Raw genomic sequence first — 25947 nt, forward strand, 5'->3', positions numbered from 1 at the left:
GTCAGTCATCGTGTTTGTAGTGCTATATTTAATTATTAATTATTTATATTTGTTGTGGTCGGTTGAAGATGTGTTCAGGGCCATAGCAAGAACGTCAGCCCCCCAGCATCTCCTCCAGAACATTATCACCAGACACCAATTACTCTAATTTTAGTTTAGTTTATTTTTAGTTTGTCATATTATTTAACTTACTTGTTTTTATTTTGTTAATGGTAATATTTTCTTTGCATTCAATTCCCTGACATGATAGCCTAAATGTGTGGAGAAAAACTAAACCCTTAAGTTGTGTTTTTATTGGCCTATTTTGCAAAAATTTAAGTCTACAAATACTGGAATAAGCTAAAGAATCATATATAATTATTTAACTGTATAATATGAACTACCCCAGAGGAAATACCAAGAATAGGACAGCAGTCTCCAAAGTGATTGCTTTTTATTCATTTAGGCAATTACCAATATAATAATATATTAATAATATATGCATTAATGTATTTTGTGTTCTAAAAAAGATAGCAGTTGTCCAGAGGTTTTGGCAGCCAGTAGAAGGATACAAGGCCACTCAGCAACTTATATTCCTTGGCGAAATAAATTATGTGTTAATACCTTAATGCACTCATCACTACATGAGTAAGTGTTTGGGGATGAATCTTGGGGCTTGCAGCTGAAATACCCAGAGGGTTTGTTGATGAAGAACTGTAGGTAACAGGAGCCCAGAATTTCTTAACTACTTTCCCTGTCATGTAAATATAGAGGCCCTCTACGAGTACATTCTGTCAGTTCAATATAGTAGCTTAGAAAAAAGTGAGGTGTACTGTAAAGCCTAATTCCTAAAATAATAAAAATAGATATTTTGAAACCAGTTTTCACAAAATTACATGCAAATTATATGTCTGTGCTTGAAAGCAACATTTACAGATTTATGCTATGCTGTCAGTTTATTATTCATTAGAATAAGTCTCTCTGTGCAAGCTTCAATTGTTGTGTCTTTATTAGATAGTCATACTGTTATAAGAGATCCAAACAAAATGAGTACAATTTTTTTTACATTACTTTTTATTGTAATCCATGGGTCATAATTACAAAGGTAAATGCATGTGCACATGACTGAGCATCTATCAAGCCTCAAGTCAAATATGAATCCAAAAAGCATGTGTCATGCAGAATATGATTGTGCGTAAACCTCTACAGTTCGTCACATAAATAACCTACACAGAAAAAAGTGAAATGAACAAATATTAAATGTGAAGGGTCTACACATTCATTTATCCAACATTAGCCTGGCCATTTTTTCCAATTGTCTTGCCATATAGAAGTTTTGACACACCACACCTTTGTTTATACATCCCCTTTTCCCTTCTGTCAGACCTATTAAATTATCACCTTCAAAAGGCACTCCCAACAAGAATCAACATGTAAATACTGTAGGTGTGTCACTGTGCTATATATTGTATATGTATGTATATTTTTTTTTACGCACTACATGTACTTATCAAAGCTAGAACCAAAACACTGCCGACATGCATCTGAGCTGACACAGTCTTTTAAACACAAGAGGGTGACAAAGAAGTGAACTGGCTTTTTTTCCTATGGTAACTAGCTCCAAACCTGCACACAGCAAGCCACACCACAGATCAGACCACCCTCCCCCACACCTGTCCCCCTGTCTTTCCATCCCTCCATCTGCCCTCAGGCCGCTGACCTCAATAGGTGAGAGAAGAGGATCACTAATGGTGGCACATGTCTGCTAAAGAGTCTGATGGCACTCTGTCCGATTTTACTTCTCTTGCTCGACAATCTTTGTCTCGTTCATGTACTTGTCAATCAGGTGTAGGGGCACTCCGCGTTGCATGAGTTCGAAGAAGGTGAAGCCTCCTGTGGGACAAGAGGAAAAACTCTCTTATAATATTGTTGGGATGGACAGAGGCAGATGTGGATAGTGAAAAACAGAAAAAGAAAGTACAAGGAGAAGAGGAGGAACGCTAAAGAGCAAGAGACTGATCAAGCAGAACAACAAGAATGTAAAGATGAGAGAAGAGAAGATAGGTGGTCATAATAATAATCAGTTTGTAAATCTACATGTGCTCAGGCTTGCAGACCTAAAGGCATAGTTGATTTCACTGAATTACAATGCAGGTGCAACATCTTTGAAATATTCCAGATTAATGAAGCATTCACTGCCTTTGGTCATCCACAATATGCTAAGAGTGGTGGTTGAAATATTCAGGTCCTTTGTAAATGTATCAATACCACATTGCAAATTTACGCTTTTAAGAGTAATAATCATGCAAAAAAACACTTACTTAACTAAAAGCAGAATAAAAGTATTAGCAAAATATACTTAAAGTATCAAAAGTTAAAAGTTTTCATCATGCAAAAATGTGTTATACTTAAATGTAGCCTATTTTACAGTATTGGATTATGATTTCAGATGCATTAACATGTAAGCAGCATTTTACTGTTTTACTGTTGAAGCTAATTTGAACTATGCACGGTGGGGCATTTTAACCTCAAATAATCATATTTTAAAGGCTGATTGCATGTTTTTTGTACAAAATCTTAATCTGTAGAGTAACTACTGACTTTATCTGTAAGATAAAAGCAGTAGATTAAAAAAATATACAAAAAGAAATAAGCACAATGTCCAGATAGTTACTGCACTCAGCGATCAGTCACTCAGAGATAGTCCGATATACAGTATAACCACTCATTAAACCACAATGTGTTTTTTTTTGATAAAACAAAGGATCAAACAAATGAGATATAACTTGTTGAATGAATTTTAGAGGTGCTAGTAGGTGGATTAAGTTACCTTTGGACAGAACTAGGCTAGCTGTTTCTCCCTGTTTCCAGTCACTGTGCTAAGCTAACTAGCTGCTGACTGTATCTTCATATTTAATGAACAGATATGAAAGTGATATAAATTTTTTCATTTAACTCTAAGCATACATCCAAAAATGTCAAAATATTTCTAGAATTACATTATGTTCTTACTTTCTAAGGGAAAAAAGCTATGGGATGCAATAGGATCTGTGCTGTCTCCTATAGTACATACATATCTCATTACTCAGTTTGAAACAGAACATAGAATATGTGGTATTAGTATGTTTTTTTTAATCCTATACAGTTTTATTTAACAGCAGAAACACTTGTAGACATCTTATCATATACTCAGTCCCAGTCTCCACATATGCTGCTCTGGGTTTGTCAGCAAAGGTTAGCAAGTTTGCAAAATGGTTTACTCACCTTATCTGTGTCACAAAAAACATGAGAGGTAGTCTTTGAATTCACACCATTTCATAGAAACAACTATGGCAGTCAATTAAAATATTCAAGCCAGGGTTGTTAAATTCAGCCAGCCGAGCAGAACTGGGGAATAATTTGGCAAAAGTTGTCATGCAAACCTTGTTTCATCAATGCCCAATTTCACTTGAACTTTCTCTGAGTGGGGAAGAAAAGCTGCTACAGTCCCAAGTCCCAAGTACAAGCTGGCTGAAAGATGCATAATGAATGACATAAGCTTCATATGCCAAAACCATATGAAAGCTTACCTTATATGAGAACATACATTCACAATTCTTGAGTTTGGACTGGGGGAGAGAGAAAAGAATAGGGGTTAACAAAATGTTTACATGGAGTTATATGTGTGCACCAGGGAATACTGTCGAGTTATTACTGAACACTTTTATATGAGGAGTTAACTGCGTGGCATTGAGGGGACACTGGAATCTGTGGAGAATAGTTTAAAACACAAAAACATCACAGCTCTATATGTTATTCATACTGAGGTGTGACTGGTGACAGACTGTGTGTTGAGGTGGATTCGTGTGATGATGGACAAGATGACTGGATGGACTGGGCTGGATAGAGTTGAGGACACGGGGGATAAACCTCTACATGTGGTGGTGATAAAAAAAAAGTGTCACCAGATATTATGTGCACAGCACACAAATGAATGGATTATTACTATGTTTTTATTTGTATCTATTTTGAAAATGGTGTCCAGGAGCTGGTTTTGCCAGCTGTTCATAAGTTCAAACTTTACTTTGTTTACTAAGTGGAGACTGACACATCACTAAATTAAAACAGGTTGCACCACACAAACTAGTCCTTACATAAAGATTAGTTGTTACTAAATGTTTACACCCAATAACTGCGAGTTGTAAGTTTCAGTGACCTAATAGTGCTAACACAGTTAAAGTTACAGGGCTAATAGAGTCGAGAGTAAAAGAGCACATAAGACTAAATGACCAAATAATAATAATAATTTCCCACTCACTCTGCAAATATTTATTCATTTATGGATATATAAGTCAAACCTACTTTACTAATGATTGGCAGGTAAGTTTAATATATCTTATATAATATATATTTTGGTCTCTTAAAGGTGTTTTTGGCAGTTATGTTACAGCTTGTAATGCTACAGTGAGTTTCTGCTTTTATAGTTGATTGCTTTTGATTGGACAGGCATGCGTTTCCTAACGACCAATTTACACATTACTAATATCTCTACCTGCTACCTAAGACTTTCTTTATGTTTTAATGGTGCAACCCGATTTAGTGAATAACCAGAAACCAGCTAATAGTTACTAAGAACTTCAGAAGGACTTTACACACAACATTAGTAATGAATTTACAAAGAACTGGTGCAATCCAATCCAGATACTTACTTGTCCACCGCCTATGTGGTCAGACCTTTGGTAGACTGCAACACACAATTCAAACACTATGGTACCCCATGGGAGTTGATTTCCCAAAGTCACCTTTTCTTCTTTATACTCATTACAGAGTGACAATTATGATGCTTCACTTGTTTTTGTTTTTTGATAAAGAAGCAAAGAACCTTTTTAAAGGGAGGAGATATTCAAAAGATTCAGTAGCTGGTAAGAAGTAGTACCAAAGAAATTCTGAAATTAATCTAAAAAGGCTTTGGGAAACCAGATTCCAATATAGACAGGTACCCAGGGATGCACACAAAGCTCACCTCCTGGTCCACACTGACCTTTGACCTCCAGCTTACAGTCCACTTGGGCCTCTCCCAGGTCATTGATGGCCTTGCAGGTGTACATGCCGCCGTCATAGGGGCTGGGCTTTCTGATCTCCAGAGTACATACTCCCTGGTTGCTAAACATGCGGTAGCGTGGGTCGTCGATGATGGCTATCTTATTCTTCATCCAGATCACTTTTGGCTGCGGTCAGACAATCAGAAACGTCAGTAGCATGATAATGTTAATCCAGCAGACAGATGGTGAACGTGACACAAACCTTTTGCTTTAATGTTTGAATCAATATCTTCCTGGTTTAATATAACTTGGATCTTCATTTCATCATCAGATACAATAATATCATACTCACATAGGATTCTTGTACCTTTTAAAAGAGCTTGTTTCTTCTTTTAAAACAAAAAAAAGAATCCAGTGAACTATCTACACTGGATTATGGAGATATCCTTGATGCTGCTGCCACTATACACTTAAACCAATGGGGAGCATTTACCACAGTGCCATTTGATTCATTACTCAAGACAACTATCACACACACCACTAAGAATTATTTGAAAAGTTCAGATGATGTATTGCTTATTGTCTATTCAGTCAGATCCTCATTAGCAGCTATTCTTACTGTGTTTCTATGTCCCTCGTGGACAGGTTAGCTTGCGAGCGACTGCTTTGTGTGACTGAATTGTCTTTAGCTTGATGTTGTATACATATAATTTGTTCTCAGGTCTCTTTGTAAAAGAGATAATGACCTCAATGAGACTTGAATAAATGAATAAATAAAACTAAAAATGTCAGACGGGCCATGAACACCCAAGCAGTCAGGTGATCTGACGGGTTGTAAATATGCCAAATATTAAGCCAGAGTATGTGAGCCACTTTATTTGGAGATCAAAGTCAACAGAAATTTCTGTAATCACGAAATTGGTTGAGAAACAAGAGTCAGTAATCAACCCTCAGTATCAGGAAATCGTCATAGTCTGTAAACTGTGATAGATGTTTACGAAATAAAATTGGGGTCATTATTTTACCGTCTCAAGTTTGACTAAGCGGGTGTCAAAAACTGTACAATCCCTTTAGTGATCTTGTTCTTTAGTAATGTTTCCTGATCTCAGTAGTTAGTGAGTACAATATTATTATTACCAATAGGAATCATGACCAAAACTACAAACATTAGATCCAAGTTGCAATTACTGCAACCATAATTTAAAAGTTGATAGATAGCCTTTAAATTGTTTTTGAGTAAATTTTGGCACTCTAGGAAGAGAATCAGTGCTATAAAACAACATGATTAACTTGTATATTTACCGGAGTATAATGCTTGATCTACACATACACCACTTTTAAGTGTGGTTCTCCCACCTACCCTTGGGTTGGCACGGACGCTACAGTTGAGAGTCGCGTTGTAGCCAGCGATGGCAAAAGTGTTGATCAACGGCTGCGTAAACTTTGGCGCCTCCTTGAAGTCGTGGTCATTGTAATCCTGCGTTTTTATCTGTAAGCCTGTTGGGGGAAGGGTAAAGGAATGGGGTTGTGCATGATACTGGTGCTGAGCGGTATCATGTGGGGAATTCCCTATGTGATGAGGGAAAGAAAATGTTCTTTGGTTTATCATCGGCTGAGTCTACAACACCACTGTTTAAAGGCCTGTCAGTCATATCCCGACCTCTGTAGGTTGGAAAAACATCACTGACAGTACCTTTCAGATAAGAGCTGTGAAAAGAAATAGTCAGCAAATGAAACAACAACTTTACTGACATTTTTGATGTGAAATCCATATATTCTGTTCCAGAGTTTAGACTTTGGAAGCATTTTCCCCCATCAGAAATTGTTAGTAACCATTTTAACTAGCATGAACACGACCTCCCCAGTTTCACCCCTCCACACAAACACTCACTCGCTAATAGGACAGCAAGTGTTACCTTCTTTGACGATGAGGGCGCTTTTTTTGGTTTGGGTGGCGGTTTCGCTTAGGCCACACATGTTCTCTGCAAAGACCCTGAAGAAGTACTCATTCCCAACCACCAGCTCTGTGATGGTGATGCAGGTGCGATGGTAGTGCTCAATGCACGTGTACCACTCCTGTAAAGCAGATCAAAGCATGTTAATGTAAATATCAAATACACATAATTTGCAATTTCAGTTGAACATATTTTGTTAAATTGATCTTCTACCATTGTCTTCTTGTCTGCTTTTTGAATGGTGTAGCCTGTTATTGGGGCGTTGCCATTGTCTTTTGGAAGAGTCCAGACCAGAGCCACATTTCCTCCCCAAACATCTTCAATTGTCACACACTGAGGAGGCCCAGGTAGGTCTGACAATCAGAGAAAAGATCATGAGTAGACAGTTTGATCTTAATATCATCTAAAGAATTAGTAGTTTTAAAACCTTCTACGACCTTTTTTGAGGAAGATATCTTCCTCAGATACCCCGTAAGAGCAGGATCTGTTGACTTACCTACGATTTGTATGTCAATAATGGCTGTGTCCACATGGTTTTCAACCTGCACAGTCATTTCATACTTTCCAGAGTGGCTGCGTTCTGCTTTACGGATGAAGATGATGCTGTCACAGTCTGTGTTGCGGATGCTGACATGTGTAGGCTCTATGGGCTTGCCCTCCTTCAGCCAAGTGACCTTCGGCCTGGGTTTGCCCTGCAGATATTACACAGTTTATCATTCTGTTCAGAGATGCAGTGATTATTGATTGGGAGATGGCTTTACCATAAATGGCACTACAAGGTTGACTGCTTCACCAACTCTGCGAGTGTATGTCTGCTTCAAGTGTCTGGGGACGCGGATCTTGGGTGGTTCTGAGGAGACCAGAAGGTGTATGATTGAGGAATGATTCTAGATATATTTTTAGTCAATATTCATGTTTGTTTTGACCTTTTCCTCGAAAAAATGTTACAGGAGATAAGTTCTTGTTCAAATTCATTTGTTGAGCACAAGTCATACAAAAGCAGTTCCAAAAAAGAAAATACAGTAATAAAGAAAATATTGTTAAAAAAATCTCAACAGCAGTTTTCAGAGCTCACCAATAACCTCTTTGACCAGGATAGAGTGCTGAATATTCCGGGGAGCGCTGGCTCCAGCGGCGTTGATGGCTCTGACTCGAACTAAGATTTTAGACCCTGGAGTCAGCCCAGTGATGGTATACTTGGTCTTCTCTGTCAGCTCCTTGTTGGACACTACCCAATCATTAGCTGTAGGGAAAAACATTCCAGTTGCTAACAGCCCTTACTGATTGTTCTTCTGTTTTAAATATCAAGGTATGTTTCATGTACCCTGCTTCAAATTCAGTTTTTGTGGGCAATGACAAACATGTACAAACAACTTAAGGCCACTTAGGGCTGTGCAATAGCAGTGATCTTACACCTTCATTGGATATCACTCTGTAAGAGGTGGGTCTAATAAAATCTTGGTCGCAATCTGTGTCAGACCGTATGATATAAACTTGGAGGTTTATCAAAATACTTAAAAAAATATATAAGCAGAGACACGTCATCAACTTGTGCCATCCCTATGCAGCAAAAGCACTGTTTGGCCAAAGGGCTGACATAGTTTTTTCAAATTTTATTTATATACAGTATACATATAACAACACATTCACAATATATATACTGCAATTATGTATGTATTGATCTATCTATCTATCACTGGGCTCTCAAAATGTGCATTGTACAGTGTTTCTGTGTCAGTTTCTTTCCTTATTCTGGTTTTAATCCAACACTTTTTTTTTATTTTTCAAAAGCAACAATGCAAAAAACAATCCGTGCCCACTTTACACAATAATTAGCCAGGTGTGCAGAGGTGAGAAAGTAAGCTGGGTTTGAAAGCCTCCCTCAAGCTCTCTTTGTTCCATCTGTACACAACTACTGGCACTTTTTTAAGTACAAATGAGTGTAACCCTTTGAACGCCTTATTGTCCAAAAGTGTGTCTTTATCCCCATATCTCACCCTGCCTTCGAATGTGGCTGTTCGGAAAAGCTAACACTTTTGTCTTCAGACATGGTCGCACCACATGTTGAGTGGACTACTTTGTTTCGGACATTAAATTTCTTAATGAGAATGTTACGATTTCAACTCAGGCTATGTGTGGATGCAAAAGCTCTAAACTGGCTATTTTGTGTGTCACAATGTGATGTGAGACCAATAGTTTAGATTGAAAGACCAATGATTTCACCACATTTCTCTGTCTGAAAGAGCCCAAAATCACACAGTATGTAGGCCTTTAGAAGATCTGAGGTTGTCTCACTTCCTTCTATGCTGTACTCCACTAAGTATCCATCCAGACCGGCAGCTCCGATGGTTTCAGGAGGACGCCACTTTACGGTCACTGTGTTGTCTGTGACATCGTCCACAACCAGCATGGTGGGCTCACTGGTCACAGCTGAGTGGAGATAAGAAGAGTCATTGCCACCATTACTCATTTATTTTCCAACAATGGGTATGAATGAGATCGGAAAACATCCATTTTGGCAACTAATGAGCGAGGCGCCTCTTTCTCTGGCTGGTATTATATCAATCTCCATATCAGATCTCATTAGTCCCTGCTCTTTCCGTCTATTCTTGTATTCTGAATCATATCTTACTTCTATTGAACCCTCGGACAGACCTGATCTCCTAAACCTCTAATCCGCAGATGATTTGGCAGCCATAAAGACATATTTAATATCCTCTAAAGCTCCTGCGTGTCCAGTGGAGGTCAGAGTCAGAATGCTTGGAATGGTGGGGTATGGGAACAGCTGCGCTGCCGGGGTACCAAGGGCAGATCACACATGCACTATCACAGGCCCTCTCTTTGAAATTTCCTCCACTATTATAAAAGGTTTGTTAGATAAACTTAAGCCTTGTGTAATGCTTTCCTGGACAGATTATTGGCAGTAACAGCTCAAAGGACAGTCTTTAGACAGCTAAGTGGATATTCATGGAGACATTTGGGCTACTCACCGAGGGGAACAAAGGCTTTGGATGGTTCACTGGGCTTGGACACACCAATGGCGTTGACTGCAAAGACACGCACTTCATATGGCACTCCTTCAATCATCTTCTTGGGTTCGAATGATGTTTCTTTGATCAGGTCAAAGTTCAGTCTCATCCATCTGGAGCTCTGTTTCTTTTTTCTCTCAATGAAGTAGCCTTTAGAGGCCAGAAAGCTTTCATTTAATACCAACACATACATTGAACATGTGGTAATTAGTAAGATGCTATGTTTACCTAATATTGGTGAACTTCCATCATATTTTGGCGGTTCCCATGTCATAGAGCACCAATCACCACCAACCACTGGGACCAAGGGAGCCTCTGGAGGATCAGGGATGTCTACAGACAAACAGATGGCCATTTTAAGGATTCAAGAAACAAATTTGCAATTCTCCACATTGTCTTTTGATTTAATAGTTTGTTTTTTTTAGATCGCTTACCCACAACCTTGATTTTGACACTGGCTGTGTCTTCACCCGCCTCATTCTGCAGGACTATCTTGTAGTTGCCTGTGTCCTCTCGCTCTGTGACTTCAATTGTCAGGCTGGTCTGGTCGCCGTATGTTTCAGCTCGGACACGATGGCCGGACTCAAGAATCACCTAAGACAAACAGGACAAATTATATGTAAGTCTTGAAAATAAGTAAAAATCTAAGACTTGGTAACTACCAGATGACATTTAAAGCACGAGGCTGGGCATATTCTATATTTTTCTTATTATCAACAAATCCCATGAAAAGACCAAAACCAACAACAAATTTAACCTAAGCCTGTCTTATTCCTCTGTGCCATGGAGCTCAAAAACTGTTAAAATCACGTCATTGAACTACACTAGTGCCAGAGACAGGATAGGGAAGTCAGGAAGTACTTTGGTTTCGGTCTTTTCCTGGGATTTGTTGACAGTAAAAAATAAAGATAAAAAGACAAAGAAAGGACACCAGTCTTATCCTTTAAAAGATTTTAGGACTAGGTAGACTGAAGCTCACCCTTTCTCCCTTCATCCACACCACCCTGGGTGCTGGTTCTCCACTGATGGGGATCTCCAAGCGAAGTTTGGTTCCTGCCACAATTGTCACCGTGTTGTCTGGGAAGTTCAAGCTGTCCAGGTGCACCCTCGGTGGGTCTGCAGAAAATTAAATCATCAACATCATAACAAATATTACATGTGTACAATAGGCGTTTTTTCAGGATAATGTCAAGATGTAAAGTTCTACAATCCGACAAAGCCATGGTGGTGTACCAATGATGTGAAGTTTGGCAGAGAGGCTCTGTGAATATCCCTCAGGTACAAATGTGTAATCTCCCGCATCATGAAGGGAGCTGGTCGCAATTTCAAGACGGTGGACCCTTGAAAAGCAAGATGATGTTAGTTAGCATTTGTGTGAATTTGTTTTTGATTGAACAGAGCTTAAGAGAGATTACATACTTATTTCTGTGTATAATGTCGACGCGGTCATTAGGCTGGATCAGCTGTCCATTCCTGTACCAACGACCTGGGACGTTGCCTGGGTAAATCTCACAGTGCAGCTTGATGGGTTGACCCAGCATCACCGTCATGTCCTGCAGGTCCTGGTACACCTTCAATGGTTTCACTTATTACAAGTATGAGAATGGTATAGAACAGAGTAGAGCAAATTATTAATACTGATTCCTTTAAAAAACATGTAAGCAAACAGAAGTTATGAAAAAGGGCCTGATGCTACATACAGTCAACCTGTACATGAGCCTCAGATGTGCCACCGGAGGCCATGACGGAGTATGTGCCAGTGTCCTCCCTAGAGGCGTCATCAATCACCAAGAAGTGTTTGGTTCCCTCACACTTAACTCGGTATCTAGAGCGCACCCCTGTTGGAACCTCAACACCGTTCTTCATCCTGTAGGAAGGAGAAGCATTTGAAAGAGTCACATACACTCATGCCATGGTGAATGAGAGCAAACAACTTACAAGAGCTATACGTAGATGTGAATGTATCATTGTTACAGGAACAGCTTTACATTAAGCGTTACCTTGTTACAGTAACTCTAATAAAGATCACTGTAAAGCTTTTTCTTACTGGTTCATTATTTCCTAATAATTCACTCAACGTTTCCTGGAAATAACTATTTAATTTGGTACAAATTACACATTCCTGAGATATTTATCAGAGTTTAGTGAGTTGAGTTTATAAGCAGCTGTTGATTTTCAGAGGAACCTCCCCATTTAAGCCCAAGTAAATATTGATTCATTATTTATTTATTATTGAAAACTTTGTACTTAATATGTGTTGAATTGTATGCTTGCCTGTTGACAAATTTGACATTTTGTTTATGTTCGGATGACCTGGATTCTCTATTAATTAACAGGATGCGCACAAATCGAACAATTTTTACCTATTATTAGCACCAAAATACAGTTTTCTTTCCAGGAAATTTCCTAGGAAATTATTTGTAATTTGCAAACCTGCAAAATAAAGTGTTACCAATGATTTGTCTGCTTTCTCTTTTCACTTCACTGAAGAGGTAAAACATATTTAATAATTCCACTGGCCTCTTCTTTGTTCTGACAAACCAGTGGCCTCTACTTTTAGTAGTCTAGTCTAGTTTGAGTCATAAAGCAATCTGTGACACATGACTTGGTGATTCGCAGTGTAATATGCATTGTTCTGACTGAAAGAGGCTTCTAATCCTTAATGCAGTTATTGAAAATATGTAGTTTTGTTACATTTAGAACCTTTAAATGCTTACCATTTGACTTGAGCTCCTTCCTCTGACACCTCACACTCCAGCTCAATCCTCTCATTAACTGTGGTCTTCACAGGCTCAATACCTTTAATTATCTTAATTGGCAACTCTATTAGACAAGAGAGGAAGAAAAAACTGAACAACATTAAGACATCTGCAGCATATCTGGTCATATACAGTTTTTATAAGTTGAATAAACAGTTAATCGAGATACCTTTGACAAACAGCTCTGTTGTGCATTTCTCGTCTCCAGCAGCTACAGAATAAGCTGCGTCATCATTTACACTGCAGTTGTTGATGACCATAATCCTTTGTGTGCCTTTATGCTCAAAAATATACCTTAACAGGAAGTCCATTAGTTACATCACTGGTCACCTACACTGTGCATGAGTCAATATACAGTATTCCTAAGATAGGAATGGATCATTTCAAGATATTAAGTTAAAGAAATCACAAAATTATTGGTTACAGAAAGCAAAAAATATACTAAATAAAGAAATGCAACATCATTTTTACAGTCAACATGCATCAAGTACACTTCACAAAACCAAGGGTCAGGCTAGACTGAGGACGGCGGGATCACACCAGTACATGGAGAAATGAGAATCATCTGGACGGATGGACTTACTTCCTTTGACTTAAGGTCAGCAGTGGAGCCAGAATAGGGCCGGAGCACAGGGAGTGTACAGGAAGTGATAATGGCAGACAGGAAGGAGCGCCATGATATGACAGACAGATAAACAGACAGACAAAGACAGAGAGCCATCATGCCTGGAGGGGTATATGTAGTCGGCAATAGTGTCAAAAGAGAGAAAGTGTTTTATAGTGAAGTCTTCAGAACAGGGATCCCTGGAGAAAACGCCACAGGAGACCAAAACCAGAAAACAGCAATAACCTCCCAGATGGCTTTAACTTTGCATGACTTTGAACAGACGTTTCAGCTAATGTGCGCAAGGTAGATCCAGAATGCAGCGGCACGTGTACTGACATTTCTCTGCACTGGCTCCCTGTAAAATCCAGAATAGAATTTAAAATAATTTTCCTCACCTACAAAGCCCTTCATGGTCTGACACCATCACATCTTAAAGAGCTCATATTACCGTATTATGCTACCCTCCCAGAATGGAGGGTTTATTCCTAGAGTCTCCAAAAGTAGAATGGGAGCCTTCAGCTATCAAGCTCCTCTCCTGTGGAATCAGGTCCCACTTTGGATTCGGGAGGCAGAAACCATCTCCACATTTGAGAGTTGGCTTAAGACTTTCCTCTTTGATAAAGCTAGTAGGGCTGGCTTTTCTGTTGTTGTCACTCACTCTGTCTAGTATTGTCACACCCAATCTTACATAATACTTGCAAAACAGGTAAAAACCTTTACTCATCCTTTCAGCCAAAAACAAAATCATGACTACATAATAATATTAATATGATTGCTCTTGTTGAGGTTACACTGGTAATCGGCTGAAAAAGTACATTTAGACATTTAAACTGATTTAGCATCTTTTAAATTTGTTCCAAAGCCAGACATGGTTAAAGACCTGTGAAGGAGTTACCGCCTTTTTCCTGTATAGAGGAGGACATATGCAGTAGTTAATGGCAATTAAAGACAACAATTGACATGATACACTACATATACACCCAAATGTAGCTCTGGCACCTTTTATATAGCCCTGTGGGTTCATAATGGTCCTAAAATGTGTCTGAGTGACTGTGTGGAAATTGATTAGAGCCACATTAGAGTCGAGTTATAAGAACGTTATTTGTTCACCGGCAATGGTTCACAGTAGAGTGAACTGGCTGCACATGAGGAAGACCACAGTGTAAAACTATGAAGGTGAAGGTTACACTGCAAATGCTGTCTTTCTAAGCCACTTCCTATGGGGGTGTTTGTAAAAATGTAGGTCATATGATGTGCTTTGAGCTTATGTAAATGACTGAAAAGAGGACAAAGACTGCTGAATCTGTGTGGTGTGTGAACCATTGAGTTTTTGAGCGGTGACAAAATGAAAACACATAAAACCAGAAAACTGGTAAAGAAGGGCGATGGCACAAATGAAGCACATTTTTAAAAATGTGTTTCATTTGTGTAGTGTTGAAGGAGAGAAGACAAAGAAGACAGACAGCAAAAAATGCACAAAATGCAAAAAAATTTCATACTTGGGAGTGGGTCTAATTTCCTGTCCGTTCTTGTACCACTTCAGCTCAACCGTGGGGTCGGCCAGGTCAACCACCAAGCGGATCTTTCCACCTTTATCCACCTGATATGCAGGTTCCAGTTTCTTCGCGAAAGCTTTAAATAGACAAGATCAACGCCAAGATCAAGATTTCCCTTTGACCAGACATAAATACTGATATTGACCTGGTGCACATCCAAAATTCAGTAAACGCTGGTTTACCTTCGCTTTTCTTCTCCTCTTTTGGGATCTTCTTCATCCTCCGCAGCAGACCCCTCAGATCTGTGATGCCATACATAAAGGCAATCTTCTCGTACTGATCTGGTCGAGCATTCTTCAGGATCTCCCACACATCGACCTCTGGGGTTTCATCCTGCTGTTTTGGCTCCCTAGTGGTGCCCGATACGAGGAAACAATGTCAGGGTAGGAGTCATGGGCTGGTGTTTGCAACGTGTCCTGAGGAACTACTCATTATCCTCTAGAATAGCGGGACCTTTTTAAGACATTCCCAGGATTAGGAGATCCCCTTTAAACTTTAAAATCACTGTTTATTCTACTAGGTTAATGTTCCCTGTAGAGCGTTCCTCAGGACATGTCACACAAAGGGATGGGCATGGTGAGCTGTCTACCAGCTCTGGAGTCAATTGTTAACTCTAACGGACTAGAAGCTCTAATAACACAAAACACAGTGTGTTTCTCTAAATTTGCTTGGAAGTTGTGGACAATTAATCGTGTCTGCACATTATATTTCTTGTGTCCACCAGGATTTTATTGGAAGTGAAGATAGAACCTTGGCATAAACATTTTCTTGACAGCTAGTATAAAAGAGTCTGAAGTCATTTTTGGGGATAAAAAAGGGGGGTTAAATGCCAGGAAATGATTACAGAAAAGAAACAGGGACAATTAAAGATAAATCTGTCCTGTAAAATAGTGTTTCCCAACCTTTTTTTTTTTGCTTTTGACCCCTTAATATAAATCATCATACACTGCATGAATATACACTAAGTTGTAAACAGTTCTAAGAGGAATCTTTACTTTTAAGGCCTTTTGAGGTCTGAAAAGGTAAAAAACAAAACAAAAGAAGAACAAAAAAGAAGAATGTAAAAAGTGATGTTTCTTCATATTGATATTTCGTCACCCATCACACAGTGAATTGTTACTAAAAGCAGGTTTGTGCTTCTGTTAATAAAATATATAATATAATAAAATAAAATATTTGCATTGGCTTTTCAGTTCTGTGACTGCCTTGTTTTTGTTAAAGTTACTGTACTTTTATAAGTATGAAAATTTCTTCTGCATTTAACCATTCCCAACAATCATCTCCTGGAGACTAGTTAACGTTCAGGTCAGTGGCTTGGTTAAATGCTAAGGCAGGAGTATTTCTAACATCTATCATACATGTGGTTTTCTAGAGAGGAAACCAGAGGGACAAAAACTGCCAAAATGTTACACTTCTTAAAGCTAAGTCTTAGTGTTATAATATTCGAACATTTAGGGTTGCCAATGAATCCACAACAAGGTTTCTTTCATGCACTGGGGGATGAAGGTGAAACATCAAAGGGGAGCGGAATTAAGGAGAAGATTTGGGTTTGGTTCTTTTAGTTTTGGACACTGTTACAAGACTTAAAATCAAATATGGGAGATGAAACTGGTTTATCAGTGTTGTAGGATTAAAACAAAGATAAACAAATGAGAGTTTTTTTCAAATGCTGTGTCATTCAACACATTGGGACAACATGTTGAAATGCAGCATGCAGAGATTAAGAGGAAATCTGCAACAACGATTTTGAATGAGGATATATTTTTGAATGAACTGGCCCATCCCTTTGTTTATTGTTGGTTTGAGTTATCACTTCAGAGATGCTCCGACAATGTTAGATGGGGATTATGTCTCTAGATGTTAGATTTGTGAGATCCAAGTTAATAAACATGTCGTCCTGAACGTGAGTGTATCCATTAGTTTATATACATTCAATCAGCCTTTCTAGACATTTTCCCAAATGTCCGAAAGGTTAGAGGTGAATAGCGTAAAATATTATCCATTCTATGTTTGTATTTCTTATCTGTTTATTTTCAGGCAATTATGAAGAAAGCTGAAATAAACATAGTGACATTTGCATTAAATTTCTAAGTTGAAATAAAATGACAATGTAGTGATAACACTATTTTACAGCATCATTTCTCAATGGCCCACTAGCACATCATTGATGATTCAAAATGGTACACTCTGCCTCATAAAGGTGGCATTTAACTTCACTGGCTTCATGAAGAGCCATAACAGCTGTCAGTATTTATGATGCAGTGCCCATTTCCATCATTGATGACTGCTGACAGAGCGGTTAGGAATGCTGCCTTCAAATGAAGTGTTACCGTACTACAGTAGGCCAACACTCTTGCTCGTCCAATTCCTAGAGCTACATGTCATGCTGGGGTCTCTACAGGATTATAGTACTCACCCGCAGTAAGGTCTAATAGTTTTAAAACTTATGGGTTTCTCTCTACTAACCTTTGATTTCTGAATATGTAGGGGAGAAGAAGAGACAAGCCCACAATAAATGTGTAATTTTGCTGGTGAACAGTGTCACTGTCTAGGACTATTTGTAGTCATACCTAAATGCTCCACTGTATTATCTGAAAGATGCATCATGGTGTTTATTTAAGCTACCACAGTAACTTTGGTATAGCACAGAGGTTTTCAAACTCTAAGGCGTGCCTCCCATAGGGGCATGGGACAGTTGAAGGGGGGACATGGAGGGAGAGACATGAGACAAAATATGGTGAAAGACAATTAAGGTATTTCATCAAAGGTGTGTTAAGACTGAGTGGTGGGCTGTGGAGATGGCATCCTCTGTGCATCTGTTGTTTCTGAAAGCAAACTGGTGAGGGTCCATGCTGACTGGGATGTTGTTTTTTATGTCCTGGAGAGACAGTTTCTTAAAGCATCAGAATCGGGGTGAGTGCCACAGGATAGTGGCCATTCAGACTAGCCACTGCAGACTTTTTAGGTATAAGGCCAATGGCTATGTTGACGCAGGTGGAAACCCTCTCCTCTAACAGTAATATGGTCAACATGTCAGTAATAACATCAACAAGCTGATTGGCACATGTTTTTAGTACATCGCCAGGGATGTTTTTGGGCCCAGCAGCTTTACTCATATTCACTCTTAGCAGGACATTTCTCACATCTGCTGGTCCTCTGGAGGGGAGGGCAGACTTTATAGCTGAGTCTTTGTTTAAGACATCAAAGCAAGCGTGAACTGTATCATAGAGTACGGTCTAGACCTGCTCTTTTATGAAAAGCGCTGTGAGATAACTGTTGTTGTGATTTGGCCCTATATAAATAAAATTGAATTGAACTGAATTGAATTGAACTGTATTAATCTCATCCGGTAACGTTGCCTCACACATGAAGGTATGCAGGAAGCTCCTGCTTTTGTAGCATGTGATATTTTTGATTGCCTGTAAATCGCCTGCAAATCTTGAAAACTTTTATGTTGCACTATCAATATTTTTTCTCATTAGAGTAGATGGGGTGTTGGGGCGCAATTGTATCAATTTTGTCTGAGGGGGGGCCCACAGTGTTCGACTTTGAAAACCCCTGGTATAGCACAATGTATCATCTGTGGAAATGTAATTGCCACTCATACAGTAGCCTAATACAAATCAAATTTACAAAAGATATGAAAGAAAAGTGGCAACTCCAAAATAAAAAGGGGACAAAATCCACTCAGGGTGGGAATGTGATTCTCACCTATGTTTAAGAAGACCACTAAAGTCAAGCTCCCCTGCATCTTCTTGTCCTTCACTGCTGTTGTTAACAAGGAGAGATTAATGTATATTTAATGAGAGTTTAAACAGGTACAGGCACTAGAAAACAATGCTAAAAGAGCAAAACAAAGCAAAGGCTCTGATGTCAATCGATCCATTAGCTCCAAGCTAACACACGATTGGTGCTTACACAAAAACCCATTTTTTGTCTTTTCCAGATAAAAGCTTGAAACAAGGTGTTTTGTGTAAGACCCCTCAAGAGCGGTCCCTGGCAATATTGCCACAGTGTTTCTGCAATGTTGAGGTAACATTAATGAGCAGCAACATTGTGAAACTGGGATGCTTTGTATTGCTTTCCTGACACATTGTTGAAAGGGAGATTTAAAATGCAAGAGTTGGCCTTTCATTACACATTGAGTCGACTGGTTGATTTGTAATTACCTTTGAGAAAGGTTAATGACACTATTACAACCATCTTGTCACACTTATATGTCATATAATAATATTACTTGAAGGTGAAATGTTTATTGCACTTGTTCTTTTCTTCACTTTTCAGGAGCATTTCTTAGTATTAATACTTTGTCAGAGATTATATTTTCTGAATTTAATATCTTTGTTCAGTTGAAGTAAATAATAAATAAATATTGTACTGTTACTGAATTCATAATGATTTCTGTTGACGTCTTCACAGTTTTAATGTCTTGTAGTTGCATCACACTTCTTTCGTTACCTTCTTTTGAAAGCTGATCGAATATCAATATTCTGTGAGCCCTGTTCAGCTTCTGTAAGACAGTAATTACATAACACATATATGCAAGTCTGTATTTTGTGGACTTATTAGAATGAATATTATGTACTTTGATACTTTTAACAAACCTTTAACTTCCAAGTCAAAGGAACAACTGTCAAACTTGTCCTTGTAGTTGACTTCACACCTGTAGTTTCCAGAATAGTTATCTTTGGCCTTGATGATGTGCATCTCAAATGTGTGGATCTGCCAGGGAGCGATATATAAGAAATGGTATAACAGCTCCATTAGCGTGTAGCGTGAGGTGGTGCTCATGGAGGGGCTCGGGTAGATGGGTGCCTCGCTGGCTGTACTGTACCTTGGTGAATCGATCAAAGGTCTCTTTCAGCTGTAAGTGCTTTCCTGTCTTGCTGGCCAGATCCATCCATTTACCTTTAAACCACTTGATAGTGGGTTTGCGAAGGAGATCTTTGGCCTCCACCTTGGCGACAAAGGTAATGTCTCCACCTTTTGATACAGAAAATACAATGTGATCACAGAGAAAAACAATCCAAATGTAAAATCGATTAACAAAGTTTAGCAAAGTTAATTTAATAGAACATAAAATTATGGGGGCACTAAGCTCTCAAAATACATATTGGAGAGAAGATAAATGCTCGCCCAGGACTCTGAGGTGAGCAGGAAAGATTGCAACTGACCCCTCCCATCCTGGACACAAACAGTTTCAGACTCTCCCCTTTGGCAAGAGGCTGCGGTCAATCAGGACCAAAACCTCTCGCCACAAAAACAGCTTCTTCCTGTCTGCAGCTAGCCTCATCAACAAGGCCAGGGTCCCTCACTGACACCCCCCCCCCCCTTTCAAATAATACAAAAGTCTCTGCACATGTAAATATTATTTCATTTTATATTATGCACAAACCTGGCACATTGCACATATTTGTTGTTAATTGTTAATCTTTGTTGTTGTATATTTTATATTGTCAATTTATATATTTATGTACACAATATTCTCTTCCATTGCAATACGTCTGCACAACACAGATTAATACACATGTAAATATCTGCAACGTTGTTCTTTCTCTGCAAATAGTTTATATATTTCTACACTTATTTATTTCAACTGCATGTTTGTCTACGTGTAGCACCTTATCACCAAAGCAAATTCCTCATATGTGTAAAACACTACTTGGCAATAAAGCTCCTTCTAATTCTGATTCTGATTCTAAAATGGTGGAAACAGGAAAATTGCTAGCTTGGCTCGTTCCAGAGTTGGAAGCTCTTTAATTAATACATTGTATGTCATTTACATGCTGCACAAAAAATGTTTAAAAACGTCAATTTGTGGTTATAAGATACAACATACTGTGCAAGTGTGCTTAGAGGTGCTGGCAAGAGTGTTTTGTTACCTTCGGATAGAGTCATGCTAGCTGTTTCTCCCTGTTTCCACTTTTTATGCTAAGCTAACCGCCTGCTGGCTCCGACCTACATGCAAATATAAGATTAATTATTAAATATTAAATATAAATATTAGATTAAATATAAGATCTAAGAGACTCATAGAAATCATATTACTATCTATAATTTCCTGTTTTATCATCTTGTGCTTATTCAACAGCTCTTTGTTGTGCTGTCACTCACCCACAGGGATAGTGGCACTTTGGGGTCTCTCTATCAGCAGGGTGGACAGTGGTGGGGTGTCAATGGGTTTGTCCAGGTCCTCTGGGCCTTGGCCTTCTCCCAGAGACCACACTGCTCAGTTAGGAGAAACACATATAAGACACAGTGCAATACAGCTGAGGAATTCATATCTACCTTTCACTTTTGTTCTCAAAGTTTTAGCCTTACCAGAGGAGAGGTATACAGACAGACAGACAGACACATTTTCTCACTTTCAGCCATCACACCTCATACAGCAGCAGAATTTAAGCTCTTTGCTACATGGAAAGCATGAAACAGACAATATGAAACACACAAAGAGTGTCTAATGTCCGCAACAGAACACATTTAAGGGACATTTTCAGTAAAATATAAAGGATTACGAAAACATTTGGGAAATCTTCATTTTCCTGATGCTCCATTCTTCTTTGCAATGGGAGGTCTGAATGTGGATGAATCAAGCTGTTGCCATATAGTTGTTATCCAGGTCTAGTTGAAGTTGTTAACATAGTCTGTGACTGTCTTCACCTTTTATGCAAGTTCACCATTGACAAAAGAAAAGACATTTTCCAAAAGTTTCGTCATGTCCTACAAAGAGGACAGAAGGAATTGAGACTCCAGTCTTTTTCATGTTGCACACCGTGGTCTTGGGACAAATGAACCTAGATCATGCTAAACTGCTAGCAAGGCTCCATTTGAGCATCTACGAAGGAAAATAGGAACCTGCTTGAGCCACGTTCTGATTTTACATACATAGGCTGTGTCCAAAATCACCCACTATATAGTGGACTATATAGTGAGCTCGCCATTTTGTAGTGCCTTATGAATGCATTTGCATGCATCTTGTATCCCAGAATGCATTTTGAAAAGTAGTGGACAACCGATGGTCACTAACCAAGCCCTACATACCATCATTCATTGCGCTGATAGAAAAAAGTGATTGTCCGACGGCAATGACGTAATTAACGGCGCCGAAATAACAATTGGAGTAGTGTCCGAAAGTGTTGTTTTAATAATGCGAGTGAACTCACTATACTATAGTGCTCTACATACAACTCCCTACACAGGGGGTAGGGAGTAGTGAATGAGTGAAGATTTCGGACACAGGCATAGTCTTTTTTGGCTGTCACTTTATTACCTGAGTCTTTTCTCCCCATGGCTGGCACAGGGACACTATCATCTAAACAAAGACAGAGAGAAATTTACAGCACATTATAAGAAATAGTACTGTAAAGTCCACTGAAGCAAGCACACACAACAAGCAGTTAAAGATCTGCAAGCATTAACACAACGAATTCTGAATGTTTTGCTTTCAAGCTATATTTTGGATATTCACTGAATACTGATTGCTGATTGAATGTGGAAAATGACTGTTATTATCAGAATTCCAAATGTATACACATAAATGGCAATTTATGTGTACAGAAAACAAAAAACATGCTCATGTAACACCCGAAACAATTAACATAAGGAAGATGAATTTGTATTAATAGGTGCATGGTAAGTTGTTAGCCAAAGAAATTTTCAACATCTTCACTTTCTTCTATTAAAACGTTAACCTCCAAACACACAAAAATATCTAGAAATAAACATGTCTCCAACATGTTTCCTACATTCAGACAGATGGTACTTCTGATTTGGAGTCCACTACTGGTTTGGTCAGAGGTGCTAAAATGATGGTAGGATTTAACAGAGGGATCTTACTAGGCAGGTCAATTGAGAGTTTCTTGATTGAATTGGCTTCCTCTGTGAAAAAAACACAGTTATCATTTAAATTAATCAAGATAAACTCAACTACTTTATATGGTTTGATGAATATTGTGTCTACATCAGTGTGTGTTTGACTAGCTGCTGGATGTTTTCCATTGAAAAGCTTAGGGAAGCAGCCGCGTGCTTGTTTTTTTCTTTTGGAGGTTAACCCAATGTACATTTGCCAAAACAACATATCCCTCATCCTTAAAACCTTTTCTCATGTAACATCAACATATTGAAACCAATTTCAATAAATAACAATGTATAAAATCAAATGGCATGTTTACAGTGTAGGGGCAGAAATGCACACATTCTGGAGAAAAGGTTACTCCTATTCGGACAAGCCACAGAAAAGTGAAATTTATACTTTATCATATGTTTTGATTTTACAAGACAAAAGGCTTTAAGGAGAAGGACTTACTTGTTGGTTTGGTAAATGTATGTTGGTTAATTTTCTTACTGCAGCGCAGCTTTATTTAATGGGATGCATCCAGGATAGTCTCTAACTATAGCATTGCACATAAGTGAAATTAAAATATAATATATAACTAATATTTTGGTAAATTAACTTATTTGTTGCCTTGCAAAGATTAAGCTGAGAAAAACAATGATTGTACGTTTAGTACAGGTGGCACAATATTTAGCCAAGTTAGACTCAATGCAGAGGGTGTTATGTTAGCATAGCTGCTTTTAAGGAGTCTTTTCTCCACCCTAAACCATCTTATTCTTTGTGTTTATCTAGCATGTATAAATAAATAAAAAATGATATTGTGGTTTAACTATACACGTGTGTCACTGAGCTAGCTAATTTTGGACACACAGAGATGAAATTGATATTGATATGAAGACAGCAAGTAAGTCAATTTCCCAAACGTTTTACAAATAGAAAAAGAGAAAAAGAAAGTGTATCAACATAATAGGGAATTCCAATGCCCACAAAGGTTTGAAATGCAATGAGCTATTAATAGTGAGCTATTTATTAGCATGATCTGTTTCTTCACAACAGCTGGAAATCAGAGCTCAATTTAATGATACTGTAAAATATATTAATTTATTCTGAGGATTGGAGCATGCCCATAATTAATATCTGCATGAGGGGACTGTGGTTTAATGTTTGCTAATATCAAACTGTCCTGGGACATAGAAACAATTCAAATTCTGCAGCATTCCCTTTTAGTTGATTGACAAGGTTTTAAACAACATGTTGAACAACAATGTGCATGTGCATTAATATGCATATACACATTAAGCAACCATGTATTTATTTTGTATGTATAATATATACATGTGAAATGTCATTTTCACATCCATACCTTTATTTGAGATGAGTAAATAAAGGTTGATGTGTTTGTAGTAATTGTTCATATAAAATTCACAGTTGTACTACACGTATGTCAGTGCACAGACATACATCAGAATATTTACCAAATTTGACATTAAAACCCGCACAAATAAATAGACACCGTTTCAACTGTAGTATCTGAGGCAATGCCTTTTTTGTTATAAAAGACTAAAACTCTGAACCTGTGAAGCTAAAATACACATTACACACCAGAAAAATTAATTGTTGGATGAATTACACATTTATTTTGGCCTATGTAATGTCACATTGACATACTAACATTGCCACACAAAAATATAGGTAACTAAAAGGTACTTTAGCGCTTTTCTCAAAAATTTCAAAGCACTCATGAGGTGATAATAACAATATTAATTATATTGGCCGTTGATTTGCGCCTGACTTTAGGTGCGTGCTCCATTGCAACCGTCATCAAAGTGTGAGTGAAGAGGAATAAATTAGGAAGTAGTAAGGGTTATTATGGGTACCAACCTGCTTGGGGTGTTGGGGATGGGGTAGTGGCTGCAGTATCATCGTCATCTGCAATAAAGGTGTCATTGACATATAGACCCACCTATCAAAAAGCTCCAAGTCCATCACTGGCAGGCCAACAAGACACAAGAGTGGCCGGCCATCAAGGCCATCGATCACATGCAAGACAAGACTTGAATGAATAGAACATGACATGCAGCTCTTGGACAGGAAGAATGAGACCAAAATATACTGTATAAGTCCCTGACCACTGTATGCCTGAGAGATAAAACAGAGTGGGATTGTGAAGGTGTGCTCATTGCTGTAAGATTCTCAAGCTGCTGAAACAAAAGCTCAAGCTCTCTAGCACTGCAGAGCGCATACACAAACAGGTGTATCATAAAAAAAAATCAAGCCTCAAGCAGCAGCTGCAGCTCAACTGAAAAATGACCAAAGCAAACGAAAGCATGAAATCCTGTGTCACCTGAGCTGTATCTTCTCTCTTCCTCTAAACAGTAAAGTTAATCAGTCAATTAATTCCAGCTCACTTGAAGATAACGGGAACTAGTTACCAGTACATTTATTGTATGTGTGTTTGTTTGTTTCTGCCTACATTTTGAAGTTCTTAGATGACAGAATAAACAATTGAGTTTGATGACTCACCTTGCACACAAATTGACTGACCTTCAGTTTTCCATTTAATCAGTGCTTCGTCTATTAGTCCTTATGTATTAGTCTATATTAGTTATTAAACTGTATCTTTAGACTTTAGACTCAGACACTGCACAAAGTATTACTATGCCACTGCACCATAAAGTCCTCCAGTGCAGATGTTTTTTATTTCTTTTAAGTCTGCATGCAATTACAGCCATGTAGCCTTATGGATACTGTTTTAAAGCAAATAAGAAATCAATGCATGACTCCAAACTGTAAGAGTGAAGTCCATAGCATTCTAAGCAGGGAAGTAAAGGTTATCTATTTGCTTTCAACTCAGAGGAAATCTGGGTTTTAGATCATGTAAAAAAGGCCAGTTTTGCTATGCTGCTGATACCGTGCAACAGAAATCACTAGTAAGATTTTCAGGGCTTATTTCAGTAGCATTTTACAGTAGAGGGGTAAACGTGCATTTTGTGAGAGACATGGGACTGTTTAAGAGGTGTACTTACCAGGTGGTGGCTGAGAGCAAGGAACCTCTTCCTTTACAGTAGAGTTACCGGACTCTGCTTGCTCTTTTACCCCAACCCCAATAGGCTGTGGTTGGTTTGAGCCATTGACAGTGCGGCTCTGCTCCTGAGCCATGACAGCCTGTAATGGCTCATGCTCTGTGGGCTCTGGTTTCTTCACATC

The 25947-nt window shown here is 38.5% G+C and overlaps 1 protein-coding gene across 1 annotated transcript; it reads right to left on the minus strand.

Moving 5' to 3' along the window:
- Window positions 1-1186: 1186 nt before the first annotated feature.
- Window positions 1187-25809, minus strand: mybpc1 (myosin binding protein C1). Its single transcript, XM_046072195.1, has 29 exons — window positions 25767-25809; window positions 24622-24669; window positions 22743-22784; window positions 22177-22218; window positions 21021-21131; window positions 19741-19889; window positions 19511-19628; window positions 19365-19416; window positions 18618-18674; window positions 15089-15255; window positions 14850-14982; window positions 12913-13037; window positions 12702-12807; window positions 11685-11851; window positions 11404-11569; window positions 11218-11324; window positions 10964-11100; window positions 10419-10578; window positions 10213-10317; window positions 9946-10134; window positions 9251-9385; window positions 8031-8198; window positions 7717-7805; window positions 7452-7647; window positions 7169-7308; window positions 6917-7076; window positions 6361-6497; window positions 5000-5186; window positions 1187-1872 (listed from the first exon to the last, which is right to left on the minus strand). The coding sequence occupies exons 4-29, from the start codon at window positions 22193-22195 to the stop codon at window positions 1775-1777; spliced, it is 3378 nt and encodes a 1125-aa protein (XP_045928151.1). The 5' UTR covers window positions 22196-22218; window positions 22743-22784; window positions 24622-24669; window positions 25767-25809; the 3' UTR covers window positions 1187-1774.
- Between the last annotated feature and the right edge of the window lie 138 nt (window positions 25810-25947).

Source organism: Micropterus dolomieu, linkage group LG16 (assembly GCF_021292245.1).
Source record: "Micropterus dolomieu isolate WLL.071019.BEF.003 ecotype Adirondacks linkage group LG16, ASM2129224v1, whole genome shotgun sequence".
In the NCBI taxonomy this organism is placed as follows: domain Eukaryota; kingdom Metazoa; phylum Chordata; class Actinopteri; order Centrarchiformes; family Centrarchidae; genus Micropterus; species Micropterus dolomieu.